The sequence below is a fragment of the Sorex fumeus genome, unplaced genomic scaffold, assembly GCF_029834395.1.
Source record: "Sorex fumeus unplaced genomic scaffold, SorFum_2.1 ptg000030l, whole genome shotgun sequence".
NCBI classification, from domain to species: domain Eukaryota; kingdom Metazoa; phylum Chordata; class Mammalia; order Eulipotyphla; family Soricidae; genus Sorex; species Sorex fumeus.
In genome coordinates, this window is record NW_026606087.1 from 2,792,566 (window position 1) to 2,811,634 (window position 19,069).

General features: G+C 39.5%; 1 protein-coding gene and 1 long non-coding RNA gene across 3 annotated transcripts; one reads left to right on the top strand and one right to left on the bottom strand.

The window, feature by feature from the left end:
• Nucleotides 1–315: 315 nt before the first annotated feature.
• Nucleotides 316–5,741, bottom strand: LOC130025222 (uncharacterized). Its single transcript, XR_008792649.1, has 3 exons — nucleotides 5,636–5,741; nucleotides 1,736–1,863; nucleotides 316–413 (listed from the first exon to the last, which is right to left on the bottom strand). It is a non-coding gene; the product is annotated as an uncharacterized LOC130025222 (long non-coding RNA).
• On the top strand, nucleotides 5,264–17,521 carry LOC130025220 (vitamin D 25-hydroxylase). Of its 2 annotated transcripts, XM_056116165.1 has the most exons (6): nucleotides 5,409–5,488; nucleotides 6,346–6,397; nucleotides 9,463–9,604; nucleotides 12,680–13,312; nucleotides 14,125–14,454; nucleotides 15,529–17,521. In XM_056116165.1, the coding sequence occupies exons 3-6, from the start codon at nucleotides 9,589–9,591 to the stop codon at nucleotides 15,702–15,704; spliced, it is 1,155 nt and encodes a 384-aa protein (XP_055972140.1). In that variant the 5' UTR covers nucleotides 5,409–5,488; nucleotides 6,346–6,397; nucleotides 9,463–9,588; the 3' UTR covers nucleotides 15,705–17,521. The 2 variants fall into 2 exon arrangements, with proteins under 2 accessions (XP_055972139.1, XP_055972140.1); XM_056116164.1 differs by lacking the exon at nucleotides 6,346–6,397 and having other exon boundaries at nucleotides 5,264–5,488.
• The last annotated feature ends 1,548 nt before the right edge of the window (nucleotides 17,522–19,069 follow it).

The window sequence follows — 19,069 nt, forward strand, 5'->3', positions numbered from 1 at the left end:
GAGAACAGCCAGGTATGGCCCAAAGCCACCCCCAACCCCCCCCCCCCCACCCCCAGCCCCCAGAACAACCCTTCTAAGACTGATGGCCCTTGAGATAATATTCAAAATCATCAGATATTTTTGAGGAGCTGTGGCATTTAGTGCATTCCCACATGATTCCTCACATACAGGGAGAGGGTGACTCATATAACAAAGCCAGACGCTCTCAACTAAATGTTAGTCCTGCCACAATAGATGGTTTTTTCCGACAGAAAGGTTATTTCTGGACATAACCCTAAATAGTGAACATACCTTCCTCAGTCTTCATTCTTCTAAGTAGAAGGTAATGGTAAAAGTTTTTCTTGAAGTGGGCAGGGGATGAAGCTCACTAGTAGAGTGCATTCCTCACGTGTATGATGGCCTCAGTTTAATCTCTGGCATCAAAAAATTATTTTTACTTTCTCTTGACGTTTAATGGTCCTAGATTCACCTTAGCTCAAAATAAACCTAATGCCCAAATGGTATGCATGGGAAGACCTGTTTAGACATCTTGGGCTGTCCTTTCCTGCCTTACAATTCCTCTCTAATGAGAAATGGTTACTCATGACCTTTGTTTAATAATTTCTTGGAATTCTAAATGTTCTCTCAGACATTTTTAAGCACTTTGCATTTAAATTGTAAAAAAATTGCCTTTGTAACTATCTTACTTGTACTTTGGATTAATACATTTGGATTAAATGTATTATTTTCCTTATTTTTATTTAGGCAATAGCAGCCAAATCTGAAGTTTTAGTTATAAAATAGGTTTATTTTATAATATAGTCTAAAACAATTTGAGGCCATAATTATATAAAAACAAAATTTTAGTTCTCTCTGGAAAATAAATACCATGACTATAGGAACACATTTTCACAGACATCTCAAACAAATGTACACACAATTTTACTGAGATAAAATAAGTGATTTTAATTTTACTTTAAATAAATCTTCAAATTCTAGGCAATCCCTAAATTTATAACTAAGAGTTTATTACCAAGTTGTGAAATTCAATCATGTTAGGTAGCTAAAATATATTTTTTCACCCGAGGAAATATTTACTAAAAAACTATATTCCAGAGCTTGGATTGAATTATTGCTTCTGGGACCAATCCATGAATGAGCAAGATAATACGGTTTCAGACTTGGCATGTCTTCTATTTTGGCAGAAGATACTCAATGAGTATCTTCCAAACTGCTTTAAGATTATAATTTTTTAAAGGAGAGAGCCAAATGCTGGCTTTCAAAGCCTATTGTGAAAGAAAGTAGAAATAAAATGCTTGATCATCTGCTGTATGTTAGGATATTTTCAGAGAAAGCTATGGTATTTATCCTTAGGTATCTAGGAAATCAAGATATCAGGGGACCTATAAAGAATTTCTCCTTAATGATTGGCAGTAGGTGTAAGCCGAGGGAGAAAGAAAAAGGCAATTATTGTGTTGCCTTTAGCCCTTTGGTGATTGATGTGGTATTACAATTATGTACATAGGAATCCAGCAATGACAGTATTATAAATTACAGAACCTCAGTAAAAAAAAAAAAGGGAAGAAAAATAAATTAAAAGAATTTAAAAGTAATTATTTTCATATATATTTACTCTTATATCATAGTTATAATTCTCTGACACCTCATGTGGGGTTCTCCCCATAACCATAATTTAATAAATAATTTTCTGGGACACCATTTGGGTATTTTCAATGTAACTCAACTCTGACATTACCTTCCTAGAGATGGTGGACTCTTGGGAAGGATGGTGTGCCAGGAAATGTTGTGCTCATTCCTCTTAAGCCACACTTTGCTCTGTCCAGCTCTTCCATCTGGCTGTTCTTAATTGTATCCTTTCTCAATCTAGTGAGTCAAGAGAAAAGAGAAATTGACCCTCACCAATTTGAGTTGGTATCATCCAATTTGATGAAGGCTTGAAGAGAACAAAAAGGCAGAGGAAGGACAAAGTTTCTCTCTTACTGGGCTGAAGTGATAGTAGGGCATTTGCCTTGCACGTGGGCAACCCAGGTTCGATTCCCAGCATCTCATATGGTCTCTCGAGCACCGCCAGGAGTAATTCCTGAGAGCAAAGCCAGGAGTAACCCCTGTGCATCATCGGGTGAGACCCAAAAAGCAAAAAAAAAAAAAAGTTTCTTACTGGGCTGAGGCAGTCATCATCAGCTGTGCTGCCTTGGAATATGGTACTTCTACTTCTCCAGCCATCTAACTGAGCTCCTCATGCACATTATCCACCTGTGAACTCCAGTTCTTAGACCTTCAGACTTGGATTGAATTTACACCACTAACAATTTTTATCATGAGTAACCTAATATGTATGTCTACCTGCTGGAGCGATAGCACAGCGGGTAGAGCGTTTGCCTTGCATGCAGCCGGGTCGGCCGACCTGAGTTTGATTCTTCCGCCCCTCTCGGAGAGCCCAGCAAGCTACCAAGAGTATCTCACCCTCACGGGAAAGCTACTTGTGCTGTATTCGATATGCCAAACACAGTAACAAGTCTTACAGCGTTACTGGGCCCACTCGAGCAAATTGATGAACAACAGGAAGATAGTAAAAATGATAGTGACCTGTACTATAAATCAATGAGTCAAAATTAATCTCCCCACATATATTTAAGAGACTCTTTCAGCTCTGCAGAGTAGACTTTTTCAATGTCATTTTAATGTGTTAATGTGGTCTAAGATTAATTGAAACTGGGGCTGGAGCAATAGTACAGCGGGTAGACCATTTTACTTGCACGCAGCCAACCTAGGTTTGATCCCCAGCATCCTATATTGTCCCTTGAGCCCCACCAGTAGTAATTCCTGGGTAAAGAGCCAGGAGTATTCCCTGAGCATTGACAGGTGTGATCCAACCCTCTCCCCCTGCAAAAAAACAAAACAAAACAAAAAAACTCGATTAATTGAAACCTTTGGAACCATGGGGAAAAATGTTATCATAGCTTTAAAGAACAGATTACCTTAATCTAGAGCCATCTTCAAAACTAATCATTAACCAGAAAAGATTTTTTGGGGGGACATATCTGGCTATGCTTAGAGGTTACTCCTGGTAACCAGAGCGTATGGTGCCCCAAGCACTCAGGAATTATCCTGGCAGTTTTCAGAGTACCATATGGGATGCCAGGGATCAAATCCCAGTCAGTCGCATGCGAGGCAAGTGCCCTACCCGTTGTACTATCACTCCAGCACAGAAAAGGCCATCTTAAGTGAAGGCAAAATATCTAGAGACAGGATTTTGTCATATGACATCATCCCTTAATACTTGAGACCCCCCCCCCCATCTGATTTGTTCAGTGCTCCAGACTTCTATTCCGTTTCTTTTCTTAGTCAAGAATATAACCTCTACCACATCTCACTGTTCTATTTACTATAGAAATGACTGCCATATTTAAATTTGGTCTTTTTCTTTTACTAATCTCTCTGACGTTGATTTTTTTTCACTCTTCCTAGCTGAGAAACCCAGAGTAGTGAAAGATTTCCCCCTTCCCTGACAATATTTGATTGGTTGGTTGGTCCTGCTTCTGTGGAGAACCTTCACTAAAACAAATTTTGGTGCTGAGAATTTTAAGAAATTTTAGGAGTGTGCTTTCTAGGGTCAGATATAGTACAAGGACTAAGATGCATGCCTTGCATATGGCCAGCCACTATTAGATTCATGGCACCACATAATATCATCCCCAGTTTCCAACACCATCACAAATGCTTAATAAATGTTGTCCTTCATTCTAGGCATTCCCTTTTTAAAATACTTTCTTCCATATCTCGCTCAGGTTTCTCTACTGTAATAGGAAGAGTAATGCCCCGCCCCTCTCCCAAAGTTTCCATGTTTAATTAACTTCAGAGCCTGTGACTGTGCATGGTGAAAAAACTTAGATTGTTAAACAGCTAGCTCTAAGATAGAGACATGATCATGGACTACTGAAGTGGATCCACTGCAGTCATAAAGATTATTTGTGAAAGGGGGCAAAAATAAAAAGAGAAAATCATAAAGATGGCAGTGCAAACGTGCTCAGTTTGATCCTGTTGACTTTGAAGATGGGAGGATGGGAAAATGAGTGAAAAATAAAATGTGGGCAGCTTCTAAAAGGTGGGAAAAGAAAAGAAACATCCCTCCCCCCATACACACACACCCCACCACCACCAAAAAAAATGTGAACTGATTCTCTTCTGGAATAAGTAGAAGGAATGTCGCCCTATCAGTCTTTATCTGAGGAAAATGCACTTTGAACTTCTGACCTCAAAAACTAAGAATCTGTGCTGTTTTAACCCATTATTTGTTATAATTTGTTACAATACAGTAGAAAACTAATATACCTCATTATTTTCTCTTACCTGAAAGGTAATTTTAGAAGTCTTTTCATGATACCTATCACATATAAAAAGTAGCTCCCTCTCCCCCAGTCCTTCTTTTTAAGACTGTTTTCACCTTGTCATTATCTAAATTTCACATGTATGTGTACTTAAACTTTTTCCCTCTCACGTGAGTGAAAGGCCTAGGAGGGTAGGACTTCAATTTCGGTAGCTTATTCACCTCTGTATCTCCTTTGCTTTAGGCATTCAATAAACATTATGTTGTATAAATCAACTTTAAGCTAATGAGGTCAATAATAATCTTGCCACTGCTGTATTAACAATTGAAGGACAGCTGTTAGCAGGCTCCTCTGCCCCACAGCTCCTGTGTTGCAAGGAGTTGCCCAATGGCTAACAGAAGGATAAACAGAAATAGTTCACTAGACACATAGATAATTAGTTGCAGAAAGCTTGAGTAAGTACTACCCTTGACCAACTGCAAACCAGAAAATCCTCAGCGCTTGCCAAGAAGTTACCTGTTTGAGGGCAGCAGAGGTTATCAAGCCCAGCCAAAGCCTGCAGTGCTGAGAATGACTGCAGTCTTCCCTATCCAATGCAGTCCCTAGTTAGTCTTGAAATCACTGGCCTCCCGGGAAATGGAATTGGCCTAGTCCAGGGGCATGGACCGTGCTGGCAAGCCCTGGAACAGGCTCCCAGGCCCAGGGACCAAGACCCAGCCCCACCAGGCCGCCTCTGTCTCCTCTCGGTGGACTCTGAGCTGGACAGAAAAAGCCTGGGTGCTGCTGTCTAGTGGACCGCGTGCCCCGGGGCCCTGCACCCAGCCAGTAGGCTCGGAACTGGGGCGGGCTCTCGGGGTGCGGGCCAATGGAAGTGCGGCGGGGCAGCCCAGCAGGCCTGGTCCCCGAGCTGCGGGGGCCTTGGGCAGCCCAGGGCCATGTGGGAGCCTCGTGGAGCTGAAGCGTGCGCGGCGGCGCTGGGTGGCCTGTGCCTCCTCCTGCTGCTCACGCTGGGGGTCCGCCAGTTGCTGAAGCAGAGGCGGCCCACGGGCTTCCCCCCGGGGCCCACGGGGCTGCCGTTCATCGGCAACATCTATTCCCTGGCCACCTCCGCTGAGCTGCCCCATGTCTACATGAGAAAGCAGAGCCAGGTGTATGGCGAGGTACAGCCCGACGGGCCGGGGGCAGGGGGCTTGGAGGCTGAGGGGTGGGGGTGGGGGGGCTCCACTCGGGGTGTGCTGGCCACTTTGAAGGGAACCCGGCTTCCCCGCGCATGGGGAAACGCCCTCGACGCCCCGCCCCGACTCTACCTGCCGCCTCCCGGCGTCCCCATGGAGCGCTGCCGTAGGATGCTGCTGCCTTGGCGGGGCTCGAGAACCCGGGACTGAGTCTCTGGGTCCCCGCGGACAGCACACGGCTTGTGTAGGATTAGGTTCCGCTCACTGCTTGTGCAGAAAAGCGGGAGTCCGAAGGCTCAAAGCTAAGTTAATGGTTAATAGGACATTCTGGGATGTTTGCATTTGATCAAGCCAGGCTTTTAAGCGTTAGAAAGCGCTGATTTAGAAAAAATAATAATAAGACCTGCTTGGTGGGGGAATGGGTTCTGGAAAGTGGTTGTGAAAGAGAAGAGTGAATGAATAACTGGAAGTGGGTGCAGTGGCCTGTGACTCCTAGCCGACCCAGACAAGGCCCCTCTGCTAGTCGGCTAGCACGCGGATGGGTGCTCAGGGTCTTCCCGTTTACTAGGAAAAAACAGAAAGGCTGCACAGACCTGCCCTTGCAGAATCTGGCAGGGGACGAGCACATGTGCTGGGAAAAATGCCCTGGACTGGGATGGTGGCCCAGGTTTCCAGAGCACTGGCATGGGCTCAATTCACCTGTTTTATTTTGACACTGTTCTGTTCTCTTCAGCAGCCAGGCTTCTGTCAAGGGGCTGGGAGGAAGCATTGGAAGTAGTCCAGAGAGAGCGGGTGGTGAAGAGAGAGGGTGACTTACTCTAATTATCAATTGAAAACTGTAGGTGCTGGAGGCTAAAATACAGAAGAGCAGTGAATTGTAGAAGAAGATGAGAGGTATGTCCTTACGTAGCCCCACTTTTATCAGAATTATCCTACATTTGTGTAGCTCACTATACATTGCAAAAGGAAAGAGGGAAGTAGGTAAGGAAAATATATAATTATTAAGTTTACTTCTTCACTTCTCATTCCCTTGGAAGTCTGTATTTCCACGACTTCTGTTTAATGTATATTTGCTTTCTGGTATATTCGGCACCAGCATCATAAGCTAGAGAACTGATAAAATGTAAGCACAAAACTAGAGATTAGTTTTCATTAGTCAGATAAAATTTGACCTTTATTTCTGTTAATCATTTTGTGATGCATAAGAAGAATAATAACTGCATACAATTAAGTGCTACTCAAATGTTCCTGGTTATTAAATACCATGTTTTAGGCCTTTAAGTTAAAGGTACTTTTAAGTTATTTGAAATGGTTTCTTAATGGAAATCAAGTTTTTATGTAGAAGTGTTGAACTGAATTAGAATTCTGCTGAGATCGTTCTTCTCAGAAATTAGGTAACCTAAGTCTCTTAACAAAACAGTTTAAAAATTAAATTATGGGGCTGGAGCAATAGCACAGCGGGTAGGGCGTTTGCCTTGCACACAGTCGACCCGGGTTCGATTCCCAGCATCCCATATGGTCCCCTGAGCACCGCCAGGGGTGAATTCCTGAGTGCAGAGCCAGGAGTACCCCATGTGCATCGCCGGGTGTGACCCAAAAAGCCAAAAAAAAAAACCCAAATAAATAAATAAAATAGAATAAAATTTAAATTATAAGCATGCTGGGACAGTGTCATCTTGGGTTTGGTAGGTGTGGCAAGTTATGTAGGAATTTGGCATAAATCATCGGCTTTATTTCCATTACAACCATGTACAAAGAGGACTTGTTATTGGAGGTGATAAAATAGGCTGAACTGTGATATTAGGTGTAAGAAGAGCAGAGGAAAAAGAAATATCAAAAATTAAAAGGACGTGTGCCTTGAAGAGTATATGTTTTGAACCTACTTTAGGCTTAAGCTGAAACCCACCAGACATCATCACTTTAAGAAAAACCAAGCTTTGTTCATTTATTTTGGAGGAGGATTATTAGAAACTATTCCTGGCTTGGTGCGCAGATATCCATGCAGTGATAAGCATGAAATCTAGGGTTCCTAAAGCAAAGAATGTGCTCCACCCCTTTGAGCTATATTCCCCGCTGAACCTTTGATCCTTATACAAGTTGTGAAACACTCGTCTCCCTGAGTAAGGGGTACTTTCCAATTCTTATATTAGCTCAAAGTTAGTATAAGTTGTTTAAATATTCTACCTGCTTTGGATGTGGGAGGCAGCAGTTATCTCCTGTGATTTTTGAAGTCTGGAATACCTTATTTATACATAGAAATTTATTTCCCATGATTTTACTTTATAATTATAGATGATGTGCTCAGAATTTTTTTTTTTTTTGCTTTTTGGTCACTTGGCGATGCACAGGGGTTACTCCTGGCTCTGCAGTCAGGAATAACCCCTGGCGGTGCTCAGGGGACCATATGGGATGCTGGGAATTGAACCTTGGTTGGCCGCGTGCAAGGCAAATGCCCTACCGCTTGTGCTATTGCTCCAGCCCCTGTGCTCAAAATTTTTAATGAATTTTAAAATTACCTATTATTTGAGCCAGATTAAATAGTACAGTAGATAAGGTGACCAGGGTTCAATCCCTGCTCCTCCCCCATATGATGTCCCAAGCCCCACCAGGAGTGATCTCTGAGCACCGAGCCAGAATTAAGCCCTGAACATCTCAGGCATGGCCCCCAAACGAAACAGAACAAAAATACCTGCTTTTAAGGAAAAGAAAGGGTTAAGATATCACCCATTGACTGATTCTTTAATTTAAAATAACTACCATGTTAAATAAGACTTTAAAAAATAGCCAGTGACTTCTTTGGCTTATTTTAGGTGTCCTGCCCTAGGACCTGACAATTGATACATCTCACCCAAAGTCCTGAATGCATCTAGAGTTTGGTAGGGCTCAGAGTGTTCTAAATACTCTGTTACACATCTAGCTAATTCTGTTACTCCTTCGAGATTTTCATCACTTAGCTTGATGTAACTGCTCCTGATAAACTTTTGCTCCCTGCTAAACCTCCAGTTACTTGTGTTATTTTTCTCAAGTTGTGTAAACTGTGACTAAATCAGTTCTGCTTATGTCTGTGGAGATGAGACTTGACTGTTTTAACTCTATAAGTCTCAGTGACTCCTCAGAGCATGGGAATAAGCAATCTTTGCATCCCACTGAGAAAGCAGCATCGTTCTCTCTCCAAACTAGACCTTTATTTTGGGCTAGCTGAAATAGACAACAATAGACACTGTACGTAAGCTTGAGGTGAACCACAAGGTAAGCTTCAGCAAGGCTAGATTGGCGATTCTATTTTACCTTCCCCTTAACTGAGAGGAGAGCCAGAGAGCCTATGTTGTGAATTATGTTTCCTCCAAACTCAGATTCCCTTGAGTCTTTGTTCACATCATGAAATTCAGGGACCCAAAAGAACCTACATACTATATACTTATTCTTTGGCATGCTCACTGAGGATTTGGCAATCTCCTTCTACATTTAAAGCCAGAAGAGTAAAAGATACTAGATATGTGGTTAATGATATAGTAATAAATGGTAGTTTTATCATTTATCTCAGAGATAAAAGATTCCTATATGTTGAATGTTTTCTGTTGGAAAGAACATAAAGAGCACGTAAATCAAATAAGTTTTCTAATGGCAAATTTGAAACCCACACGGTTAAAGATTCTGCCCATGGTCCTATGCTAGGTTAAGTGGCAAAGCTTAAGTTGGAACCCCAAGACCCTTGAGTCAGGTACACTTCTCATTTATAAAATTATGGTCTTTAGGCAATAAATTGTAGTGAAATCACAGCATTTAATGTGTCATTTATAGAGAAGCATGCTTAACAGATTGCCAACTGAGTGATAAATGCCTACATTTTCAGGGAAATAAATACTGGGAAAGGTAGATTTAGTGTATGTTGATTTCTACAGTTACATTTCTTGATAGATTTTTGTCATTTAACTGTTGTTTATCTTTTCTTCTCTAAGATTTTCAGTTTAGATCTTGGCGGCATATCAACTGTGGTTCTAAATGGCTATGATGTAGTGAAAGAATGCCTTGTTTATCAAAGCGAAATTTTTGCGGATAGACCCTGTCTTCCTTTATTTGTGAAGATGACAAAAATGGGAGGTATGTTTATTTTCTTTTCTTTCATGATTGACTAAGTTATTTTAAATCACATTCTTATGCAAACCTCATTCATAGAGTTGGGTTTTGTTACACTGTACTGTAGCACTGTCCTCCCATTGTTCATCAATTTGTTCGAGCGGGCACCAGTAATGTCTCCATTGTGAGACTTGTTACTGTGTTTTTGGCATATTAAATGTGTCATGGGTAGCCATTGCCAGACCTTGCCATGCAGGCGGTGTACTCCCAGTAGCTTGCGGGGCTCTCTGAGAGCGGCAGAGGAATCAATTCTGGGGCAGCCACGTGCAAGGCAAATCCCCTACCCACTATGCTATTGCTCTGGCCCATGTTAGAGGTCAGAACGATAGCACACACAGACGACCTGGGTTCAATTCCTGGCATCCCATATGGTCCCCCAGGACCGCCAGGAGTAATTCGTTTGTGCAGAGCCAGGCGGAACCCCTGAGTATCACCAGGCATGACCCAAAAAGAAAAAAAAAAGGGAAAAGAAAAATGTTACACCGATTAATATAAAAATGTTATGTAATGTTATAGAATCTATTGCTTGAGAACCTTTCTGGCCACAATGCACTCAAGGTCTACTTAGCTCAATACGTGTTAATTCTTATGTTTTAATCCACTTCTGTTTAATATTGTAAATAATGTTTTGCATAATTATCACTTGATAATTTACGCATTTTTTTCTGAAACATATTAGTAATATTCATGTGTACACAGACACTTGATTTTTGTTTGTTTCGTTTTGGAGTCACACCTGCCTCTACACTCAGGGCCCACTCCTGACAGGATTTGGAGGACTGTATATGGTCCGACCAGAGATCAAACCCGGGTTGGCCTCATGCACGGCAAGCACCTTACTTGCTTTACTATCACTCTGGCTCCTGCAGAGACGCTTGAACCAATATTTCCTTCCCCACATCTCTTCATTCTATTAATGTTGTCGTTGCAATGGCTGGGACTTGCTATGTATGTCAGTGGTACTTACGCATGTAATTGGAGTACTTAGCAGAGTCTCATCAGATTGCTGTACACTGTGCTGTGGTGCTTGCTGAGGGTCACATGCTTGAATTGTGGTGGTTAAACAGATATTTGCTGGGATGTCATGCTCCTGACATGGGGGTTGTGCATCTTTAATTGCGGCATTTGCTGGGGTTGCCCCCTTTAGTTGTGCTTGGCCCTGGTTGTATTATAGTAGGAATTTGCTTGCAGCATTGTAGAGCGCTAACAACTGAGATGCTATATACAAACAGCAGAGCATCAGGATCATGCTCAGCAATTAGGGGCAGCCTGGATGATTGAACTCACAGCTCTGTGCTAACGAGGCAGGTAATCTCCTGGCTCCAACAGTGAATTTTAAAGTCATTTTTGAAAAGTTCATGACTTTGTTACTATAATTTTGCTTATTAACTTCAGAACATGCCCAGTCCTTTTAATTACTAATCAATATATGGTAAAAATAAAGTATTGTGTCTAGGATTCTATATGGTTGAATGTTAATGAGTTTTGGATGATTCTATATTCAACAAAGAAGAAAGGAGAAAGTTAACAGAATAGGTGCAAAGAAGAAAGTAACAACAGAAGAACTAAGAATATTAAAAGCAGATATTGCCTTTAATACTTAGCAGTATGAATTTTCACAAAAATTTTCTAACAGTCTTCAAGTTTATGAGTCCCTCTTACTTAAGTTTAGGTAAAAGCTTTTAAATATCTTGCTTATAAAGATTCAAGGCTTTTATTGAAAGAAAAGAAACTAAAATTACCTATCGAGTTGTAAACTAAATCCACTAACAAAAAGAAAACACTAGTGTTAAGGGTCACATTTTCAGGCCAGAATCAATACTTGAATCAATACTTGAATCAATAATGTAAATTTTAAAGAGTCTTCAATCTCATAAATAATGACCTTTAATAAATAATAATAAGGTAAAGAAGAAACTATTCCACAATATATAGAAGACCTTTAAAGATCTTATGAAAATGAAAGGTGATCGGTCAGAATGACATTGGGGATAAAGAATATACATTTTTCAAAACTGTAAATTGTAAGACTTTATAAAAAATTATCAAACTTTGAATTTCCGAAATTGGTAAAAGAAAAATAGGCAGAAAACCATATATTTATTTGAAGATTTATGTGCTCTGAACTGAGAAATCAGAGCCATTGTTTGATTAGAGGAAATTTGCCTTGTGCATGATTCAGCGCATGTCTGGGTCGTCAGCTTGACCAGTGTTAGGGTTATTACAAAACTCTTGCTCTTTCTCTTGTATATATTTTCTATATGTTTCTGTAGCTTCCTCTCGTTTCAGTGACTTTTTGCACTGTTTCCTCTACCAGTAGTGATCTTTCTCTGGATAGCTGCTTCCTGAGTGCAGAGCCAGAAATAGCTCCTGAGTATTGCTGGGTGTTGCCCCAAACTAAACAACAAGTTGTTGGGGGGCCAGATAGATAGTACAGGGGAGAGATGCCTAACTTGTAACTAGATCAAACCCTGGTTTGATCTCCAGTACTGTCAGGAGTGATCCCTGAACACAGAACCAGAAGTAATCCCTGAGCACTGCTAGGTGTGGGCCCAAAATAAAACAGTTGGAAAGTGATTTATACCAGCATCTCATTTATATAAGAGAACATGACATTTTTATGGTAAGTACCATAAATTAATGGTACTTAACAATGTTGCCATTGGTACTTAACCAATGTTGCCAGGTATTAGTGAAAATGTGAGTAAGAAATAATTTCACTTAAAAGTGCATATTCATGTTTCTTCTCTCTTCTCTTCCCACCTCACTTTCCTCCCCACTCTGTTCTCTCTAGATAGATAGATGACAGATAGATAGAGATATAGTGGTTTGGGGGACACACCTGGTGACGCTCCAGTGCTCAGGGGTTCTACTGGCTCTATCTGCACTCAGGAATAATTTCTGGTGGTGCTCAGGGGACTGTATGGGATGCCGGGGATCAAACCCAGATTGGTTTCTTGTAAAGCAAGTGCCTTATCCACTGTACTATCTCTCCAGTCTATAATACAATATTTTTTTAATGTACCTTTTTCCCTATAGGTCTGCTCAATTCCAGGTATGGTCGAGGATGGGTTGATCATCGAAAATTAGCTGTAAATATCTTTCGCTATTTTGGATATGGTCAAAGGTCTTTTGAATCTAAAATCTTAGAAGAAACCAAATTTTTCATTGATGCTGTTGAAACATACAAAGGTAGACCATTTGACTTAAAGCAATTAATCACCAATGCTGTTTCAAACATAACCAACCTGATTCTTTTTGGCGAACGATTCAGTTATGAAGACACTGATTTTCAGCATATGATCGAGTTATTTAGTGAAAATGTGGAACTTGCTGCCAGTGCCTCTGTGTTCCTGTATAATGCCTTTCCATGGATTGGCATCTTACCTTTTGGAAAACATCAACAGCTGTTTAGAAATGCAGCTGTTGTCTATGATTTTCTCTCTGGACTTATTGAAAAAGCTTCTATCAACCGAAAACCACAGTTACCTCAGCATTTTGTTGATGCTTATTTAGATGAGATAGATCAAAGTAAAAATGACCCATCATCTACTTTCTCTAAAGAAAACCTAATTTTCTCTGTGGGTGAACTCATCATTGCTGGAACTGAAACTACAACAAATGTACTGCGGTGGGCAATTCTTCTCATGGCCCTTTATCCTAATATTCAAGGTAAGGAGTCTCTTTTTTTAATTTTTTCTTTGCTTTTTGGGTCACACCTGGCGATGCACAGGGGTTTCTCCTAGCTTATGCACTCAGGAATTACTCCTGATGGTGCTCAGGGGACCATATGGGATGCTGGGAATCAAACCTGGTTGCCTTCATGCAAGGCAAACACCCTACCGGCTGTGCTATCACTCCAGCCCTAGAGGTAAGGAGTCTTTTAACTTCAGTGGCCCACCTTAAATTTAGGGGTTACATATTTTTTACAATCTTTGGCATGTACTAAATGTTCCATTTAGAAATTCTTGCTGTGATACCAAGACAAAAAATACCTTATACTTGTAAAGAGTTTTAAAATATAATATTTCAATTTATGTGAAAAAAATTTTCTGCTTTAGAACTTATGACTGTTTTATAAATGAGGGAAAAGATGGAGTAATTAACTTGTCTAAGTTCTGGTACTAGGTGGCCAGAACTGAAACTTAACCCTACTCTTTTTAATTCATGTCTATACCTTACTATTTTTCTTACTGAGAGTGATATTATTCCAATTTGGCATTTGTTTAATTTTTACTATTTTTAATGTATTTTCCACAACAAAGACAGAGCATCAACTGTGGCTAATTATAAAATATATATCACACTTAATTTAAATGAAATTATCTAAATTATTTAAATGAAATTTCCAGATAATAAAAAATTCAAATTTGGGTATACTTGTTTCTTTGACTTATTATAGGTTCTCCTTTGGTTTATCCAAAAGGGAAATTACTTAGAGTTCTAAGAATTATATAGTGACTTAAACACTTTTTCTCTGACAGGACAAGTTCAGAAAGAGATTGATTTAATTATGGGTCCAAGTGGGAAGCCTTCCTGGGACGACAAATGTAAAATGCCTTATACTGAGGCAGTTTTGCATGAAGTTTTAAGATTCTGTAATGTAGTGCCACTAGGTATTTTTCATGCAACCTCTGAAGATGCAGTTGTTCGTGGTTATTCCATTCCTAAAGGTACAACAGTAATTACAAATCTTTATGCTGTACACTTTGATGAAAAGTATTGGAAAGACCCAGAAATATTCTATCCTGAGCGATTTCTGAACAGCAGTGGATGTTTTACCAAAAAGGAAGCTTTGGTACCATTTTCCCTAGGTAAGAGAACTTTTACAGGGGCCTAATTTTAGGACAGTTTTTAAGATTCGTCTTGAGTATAAATATGTGTGTGGGTGGAGGGCAGTGCTTGGGAGTCGCTCCTAGTGACCCAAGGGATTGAACTCAGGACTAAATGAAGTAAAGCCTGTGCTCTAGCCCTTTGAGTTATTTCTCGGACCCTCGAAGCTTTTTGTTTGTTTGTTTGTTTTTGTTTGTTTGGCTGGTTTGGTTTCCTCGCCCAGAACCCCAGTGGTGCACAGGGGTTACTCCTAGCTCTACAGTCAGGAATTACTCCTGGTAATCGGGACCATATGGGATGCTGGGATCAAACCTGGTCAGCCATGTGCAAGGCAAATACCCTACCACTGTACTGTCGCTCCAGCACTTTAAAGCTTTGGCTTCTTAATTGGTTTTTTGTTTTGTTTTTTCTCTCTTTATTTTATTTATTTATTTATTTATTTATTTATTTTGGGGGTGCCAATACCCTGGGAGCAAAATCATGGATTTTTTTTAAGGCATATAATCAAACTCTTAGGAAGAAGTCTGTAACAGTAATAATCAATACCGTATCAGTTCTGAAAAAGGGGAATAGAATGATAACTTGAAGCAACCCTAGAATCAAACTATCTTGGCCTACAGTTTATTTTATTTCCTCTTCGAAAAATATTTTCATTTCTCTGAAAAAGTGTAAGATTCGTGGAAGATGGGACACTTCCTTTCTTTGGGGAAGGCAATCCATTTAGTCTGCTGAAATGAACTACTCCTAAATCTATAGAGAGAAATCCTCGTATTTCAAACGATATCTTTGAAGACATAATTTAGGCTTTCTTGCAGTGAACAAATGGAGAGGAACAATTTAGCTTACAAAATTACATGATATGACAAAAGGTGAAGAAATGGGTTCTGGGGGGCTGTTGTGATTTTTATCTTTCGGGGCTTTAGAAATTCCTTGAATAAACACCACCTCCTCTAACTTTTTTTAAGATTTCCCAGGTGGCACCCTCTACGAAGACATTGATTTTGATAACTGCTAAGGATTTTAAAAAGCAATTCTGCCTGCGTTTTTCTGTTTAGGGAGAAGACATTGTCTTGGAGAACAACTTGCTCGGATGGAAATGTTCTTGTTTTTCACAACATTGCTTCAGCGATTTCACTTGCATTTCCCTCATGAACTGGTTCCAAATCTGAAGCCTAGGTTAGGCATGACATTGCAACCCCAGCCCTACCTCATCTGTGTTGAAAGACGCTGAAGTTTTTGGATGTTTTGTGAATCAAGGCTATATATATGTATGCCCGACCCATGAACATTGTTTAATCTAATCAGTATGTGTGTTAACATATACTGTTAACTCACAAGACTTATGAAGCCAAATGATACAGACCTGTCTTTAAAAACAGGACTAAAGCAATAACAAGCATTGCCTGTGCTCTTTCCCCCCAACTCTCTGTGACCTCTGCAGTAGAATTTTCTCTTGAAGAAAACAAAGGTACAAATGACAGCTGTTGCTTAGGGTATTAAAAAGTGTCCATGAATGCCCTAAGCAAAGCCTGACTTTTTGGCCTCTTTTTTGATCCTTTGCCCTTTTGATCCTTCATGCATTTTGCTTCTGCCCTGGGTGTTCTGCTTTTGTTATTAATGCCCAGCACCCTCTGATTGAGTATCAACACTAATAGATTGTGTGCTACTCATCCACCTTAATAGAAAAGTGAAGTAATTTGGACCCAAATAAATTATAAGTGACACAAGATTGCTAACTTTTTAGAGACATAGATATTTCTGCTTTCCCCCAAATCAGTCATAGGGCTTCAAGAGTAAATCATTTTATCTTGGAGAGGTTTCCAGACATATCCTTTTATTACTGCTATTTTTCTATCTCTAATTATTTCTATTATCTCCAATACTATTCAAAACAATATGCTTCAGTGTCAGGGCAACTATATGCTGTCGTACTTAAGCATGATGGTGTACTATTAATATTAATGCTAGGAAAACAAGTATAAACAAGTGACTGCCCTGAACAAATTGGTCGATATATTTGCCCATTTATAGATTTTCTTTTACACTGTTGCCTCTGAAGTTGTACATTAAGGGTTCATGGTCTTGCAACTTAGCTTATGAGTAGTTTCAGTCTCAGAGTAAATATACATAATTGATTTGATCTTAATTTGACTCCATTGTTAAATATTTTCAAGTTTCTTTGGATGAATCAGCACCTTAAAAAAATTAAACACTGTATTTTACAATACTGTTAATGATAGGTTTCACATGTAAATTTGTTCAAATACCACACTCTCAATACTCTTTAAATCAACACTCTGCATATCTGAAACCGTCCCAATTGCAAGGGGAAGGGAGTCCTATACAAATTTACTTAATATAGAGAAAATTTTATCTTGGGGAGGGTCACTCTGTGGTGGTAGGGATTGAACTGTGACTCCTGCCTGCAAAGCATGTACTCCAGCCTAACAGGGAAGTTTACAAGTAGAGTGCTGGTTTTAGAGTCAGACTTAGATGATCAAAGACTCCTTCCATTCCTTAATTTTGCCTCTCATATGATACCACTTAAGAGTGGCTCATGGAAGTAGATGCACTTTCCCTCCTCCACAGAAGCATAGTGGTTCTGAATTTTGGAGAGGAACAAAGTTTTACAGATGCTTCTTTTTGTCCTAAAGGTCCTAAATTATGTTCCCATCCATTAATACCATGGGATTATGGTTCATTTAGTTCTAATAGTGACAGCGATGTAATTTGCTTCCCCCAAATTGTATGTACTCCATTGGGGTAGAGTTATCTAGACAAAAATAAGGAGTGTTATAAAGAGAGAAGGAATTCCCTACAAGACCAATTACTGCATTAGTCTCATTGTCACCTAACCCCTTGCTTATAGCAAACCAGGAGACTATCTAATCTATCACCTTGATTTCAACAAATTAAAGTTGTTTCTTCATATTTACTCTTTCTTGGATCCAGAAAAATTCATCCATGAACCTCCTTATTATTGCCACATTGCCTATAAATGTCTAAGTTGAATTCTATAAACTAGTGGTAAGAAGTTTGGTGGTCTTTTTTGAGCAACATAATGTAGTTTGACATAAAATATAGTGAAAAATGGGAAGCCCTAATTTTGTTCACAAATTCTGTCTCTTTTAGTATGATTAAGAACTAATGCTATTTATTTATTTACCTTGTATCTAAGGAATATTTTTCCTCCTTAAGTTAATGTCAACCTGACAAAAATTTTAAGAGGTAGACTCAAACTGTTTTAGGAAAACTTTAATCTTAGTATGCTCATGTTACAGACTAGGGAATAGGGAACCAGACAGGGAAAGTGATTACTCTAGTTCACAACAAAAAAACATTGTTTTCAATTTCATATTCTCATGGGGTGAGAGAGATAGTAAAACAGAGAGGACACTTGGCTTACATGTGGCTTACCCAGGTTTGATTTCCAGCACCAAATACGGTCTCCTGTGCCCTGCCACAGGTGATCTATGACACAGAGCCAGGGGTAAGCCCCGAGCACCTGGATTGGTAACCGCTAATTTGTTCTGAATTTGAACCTAAAATTCTCTGTCATCTAAACTTAATCAGGTAAAAGGATACATTTCAGTCAACTAAGTGATGATTGGGGAAACATCAGCAGAAAGGCTAGTAGAGAGAACTGAATATATTTAACTAGAACTAATACTGAAGCAAAATGGAATAAGTGGGACAGAATATTTAAACATTTTGTACTCTGAGAATGCAGAAATAAAGTATCTAACAAAAAATCTAAGGTGATGAGGGTAAAATGTAGAAAAAAACCTATATTTAACAGGAGGCAAGATATATAATTTAAAGCAAATTCAAATAGTAGAAGTTTATGCACATGTAAGAGTATAAACATGAAAGGATAAAAATCATAAATAGCCAAAGCAATTTAAAAAATGAAAGAACAAAAATGGAAGTATAAAGTCCCTGACTTAGAAATATACTTTATTGAAATCATTTTTATCAAAATCCTGGAGCTAGAGAGATAGTACAGCGGGTAAAGTTTGCATGCCGTCATTCTGCATTTGTTCCTAGGCACCTCATATGGCCCCTTGAGCACAGAGCCAGGAGTAAGCACCAACTACCTCTGGCTATGGCCCAAAACAATAGACAAATTAAATAATAGCTATTGAAATAAAAAATGACATAGAAATGGAAATACAGATCAATAATACAGGTCTGTACTATTGGGAGTCCCGAAGTAAACCCACACCTAGATTGAAATGCAGTTGACAAGAAAGAACCCAAGACAATGCAATGGGGAAAGAAAAGTCTCTTCAATAAATGGTTTTGAGATAACATGCCAGCCACACACATTAATAAAATGGGATCACTATCTTCTACTGTGCACAAAAATTAATTCAGAATGGATTAAAGACTTGGATATACAATTTCAAACCACAACATACAGAGAAGAAAGACTAGGCAGGAAGCTCCTTGACATTGACCTCAGTGATGACTTTGTAGATTCAATTCAATTGGAGTTGAATAAATTTTAAAACTAAATTAAGTAAAAACAGGGCAGAGAGGTAATATGGGGGTAAAGTGTTTTCCTTACACAGGGCAACTGTAGTTCGTCCTTTG